Below are 3,245 nucleotides of genomic sequence, written 5' to 3' on the forward strand. Positions count from 1 at the left end.
AGATAATATTGTGTTGAAAATGAGGAATAACCAATAGATAGTTTAGTTGAAAATTTATTGCTTCATAGATTTTAAACGGACCAGGCTCTGACTGTATTAAAACGAACTCTTATTTTGAAATACCGAGTTGCTAATACCGGAAGTACCGCTAACGGTTGCTGTTAGCCAGAGTTATGTGGAAGTTGAATAAAACAGAAGTAACTCCCGGTGGACTGGTGGACTTGTGGATTTATTCACCACTCGGCAGACACAACAACGATCTATAAAGATCAATAAAAAATTAAAAAGAATAAGCTGCTGCTAGTATAGGAAACAGCGCCCCCTATAGTTCCGGTTTGCAATGGCGCCATTTCTACATTTGGTATGGCTCGGGCCTCGGGCACGACCCCGCCCCTTATGTTTTGCTGCAACGAGGTGTACTAACCTGCAGCCCTCTGYGGCCCAAAGTTAAAAACTGTTGTTCTTTTGAGGCCCTCAAGGTGGCGCTCACGGACCACAATTGGGCTGCGGCCCATAGGTTAAGAATCTCTGTTTTAAGAGATCTTATTTTTATGAGAAATGATAGTTTGTGGCGTAACAACAAATATAACTTGATGTTAAAATAGTCCTGATTCTGGAATGGAAAAGTTAAAGCTTGGCAAAAGAGAACTGTCTCATGAAATGCCATAAGTGAATGATGATTAAAGAGAAACATTAGTTCATTTCACCTCATAAAACTCAAAGCCAGCTATCCTCAGGAGAGCCCTAATCCTGATCAGGAATGCTTCATAAAAGCCAGATTGTCAAAAGTTCCAAATTTTCAAAGCTTTATGACAAAAAAAAATCTGTCAAAAAAAAAAACTTATTATTTAAAACCAGGACAGGATTATAGTCTTTATACTTACGTGGGCTTTAACTCTGTCATGCAACAGAGACATGGGAAGTTTGCTTTGTCTCATTACAACACGATATGGATCTTTCTGTACTGTTTCCATCTCTTCTTGGAACTTCTGAAGTGACGACTGCTTGATCACACGGGTATTTGCTGAAAAATATAAATTAGGACTCTTTTGGTTACAATTTCTTGCTGCTAATCATATTTACAAGCCCACGTCTCATCACTTTCCCCAATAGCCCCTCTCAAGCATTTTTAGACTTAAGGATTCTGAATTCCTGAGGGCTTCCAGAAAATTTATAAATAAAACCTCTTCTTATTTAGTCTTATAAAATGTAAAAATAATAATAATAAAAAAGAGATACACATTTGAGCTCAAACCTTTTACTATATTATATTGTGTTGACTTTACCCAGTATAAACTTATGTTTGTATTTAGAAGTTAATAAGCTACTGATCATATGTTCCATCTACAAAACAAGTTAATTAAATAAAAATACTCTAAAACGTGCAGACTATTCCAACAGAACAATAACAGTCAGAAATTACACTCACCAAACCATTTGATATTAGGTTCAACTCTGGCTACTGTTCCTGAAGCAACGGAGGACTGGTACTGTAAGGGTTTGATGACCTTTCCATGTTTATTACTGGGAACAGAWACACAGGAACAGAGTGAACACACTTGCTGTTATATTACACATGAAAACTTCACATTATCAACGAAAGACAATGCAGTATCATCCATTACCATCTTTGCTTTTGCCTATACATATTCAGGCGGTTGATGGTGGCTCGGTCCCTCATGTTGTTCCCACCTGCCCCTTTGGGTCGATCTGTGAAAAAGATGCAACGTTCAGTTTTAATTAATTACATCTATAAATATTTAAACCAGATGAATACACAAAACATAAGTACAGCAAGATCACAGAGCTATTTTTATGGTGTGAGACCTAACAGTTGATACTTTAGAAGAAGACTTTTAAAAATCTGAAGATGTAATGAATTTTTGGGCGAGTTCAATATTATACATTTAAAATCGGTTTACATAAACTAACCTTAGGTATAAAAGTAATAAAAAATGAAACCACAAATGGCAAGGGACGCGAGTTTATGATTAATTTACCTCCATAAGTATTTGTCTCTCAGTGCCAATTAGACTTGACAATTTTGTGCAACACAAGGTAGTAAAACTAGAATAACGTATATTATTTTATGTGCCATTATTCACTATGCTAGTATACCATTTACCACAACATTATTTTACCAACAAAAATGTTAAACTGTATGAATCTCCCAGACTACTTAGCAATTTTAGCATTAGCGTTAGCATTGGGTGTAAACAAACTGTGAAGCTCACCGGGGTTGGAGCTGGACGTCGAGGGGTTTATCGAGCATTTTCCCTTGTACTGAGGCTTCACCATGTTGTACACTTAATCGGCGAAGCTTCCCACAAACAAAACGCCCCAAAAATCAGACCAGGGTGTCTGAAAACAGAAGTTTGCTGCTCTTTTTCTCCCCTCAGCTCAACGACGGGCACTTCACACGTGTCCCCACAGTGAAACAGGAAGTACGTCATCACGGTAGGGACGCCACAATGGACGCAACCAGAGAGCTGCTCTTAGAAGCGCTAAATAGAAAAATGTTAATGTTTCAAGTCATTTTCAAGTTTAAATTAAATTTTTTAAAATACTTTAAGAGTTACAATAAATCCTTCATTCAGAATTCAGACTTGTGAAACGCAGCATAGTCAATTTTCTCCAGAAGAGGGCGCTCTTGAGTTGTGACGCATGATATTTCCTGCTGAAGCTGATTTCACATTTGTGTGTAACTGAGATTTGTACCCTTTCTCATTAAAAAATATTTCACATTATACTAGGTGAAAAAGATGTTTGGATATGTTTTAACAATGTTTTCTAAGTGTGCCCTCATACAGCTTCAATATTGAACAGAGAAAACCCAATTGTCTCAACAGTACAACAAATCTTGGCTAATAACTATAAATATTTGTAGGGACAGTATTGATTAAAGTACACCTCTCTGATATAATATTACTAGAGGCTACTTTTTCTGTTTGTGGTGATGCTGTATTCACAGTTTGTGTGTGATACGTTATACAAGTGTGGCTCAAAGCCACGGTAGGCAAGTTCAGTCTGCAGAGGCGCCATTCAGTTTATACAGCAGGGAGACAGGAATGTTCTCTGTTCAGTTTCATACAGATGAAAATTGAACTTACTTTATCAGCAATCCACTGGAATAAAAACACAATTTCTATAAAACAGGAAGTAGACATATTTCTTATTTTACATTGATATAACACATGTCTATTTTAGGAAATAAAGGGATTAATACAACAGACGTCAAATTAATT

At 36.6% G+C, this 3,245-nt stretch overlaps 1 protein-coding gene across 1 annotated transcript in view; it reads right to left on the reverse strand.

The window, feature by feature from the left end:
• gnl2 (G protein nucleolar 2) overlaps window positions 1-2,437 on the reverse strand; it is a 12,990-nt gene extending 10,553 nt beyond the window's left edge. Inside the window, exons 1-4 of the mRNA XM_014018601.1 lie at window positions 2,235-2,437; window positions 1,626-1,710; window positions 1,430-1,524; window positions 885-1,024 (exon numbers count right to left, since the gene is read on the reverse strand). Coding sequence (XP_013874055.1) covers window positions 885-1,024; window positions 1,430-1,524; window positions 1,626-1,710; window positions 2,235-2,298 — 384 coding nt within the window. The 5' untranslated portion in view covers window positions 2,299-2,437. The remainder of the gene's footprint in view (window positions 1-884; window positions 1,025-1,429; window positions 1,525-1,625; window positions 1,711-2,234) is intronic.
• Between the last annotated feature and the right edge of the window lie 808 nt (window positions 2,438-3,245).

This window comes from Austrofundulus limnaeus, unplaced genomic scaffold (assembly GCF_001266775.1).
Source record: "Austrofundulus limnaeus strain Quisiro unplaced genomic scaffold, Austrofundulus_limnaeus-1.0 Scaffold196, whole genome shotgun sequence".
Taxonomy (NCBI): Eukaryota; Metazoa; Chordata; class Actinopteri; order Cyprinodontiformes; family Rivulidae; genus Austrofundulus; species Austrofundulus limnaeus.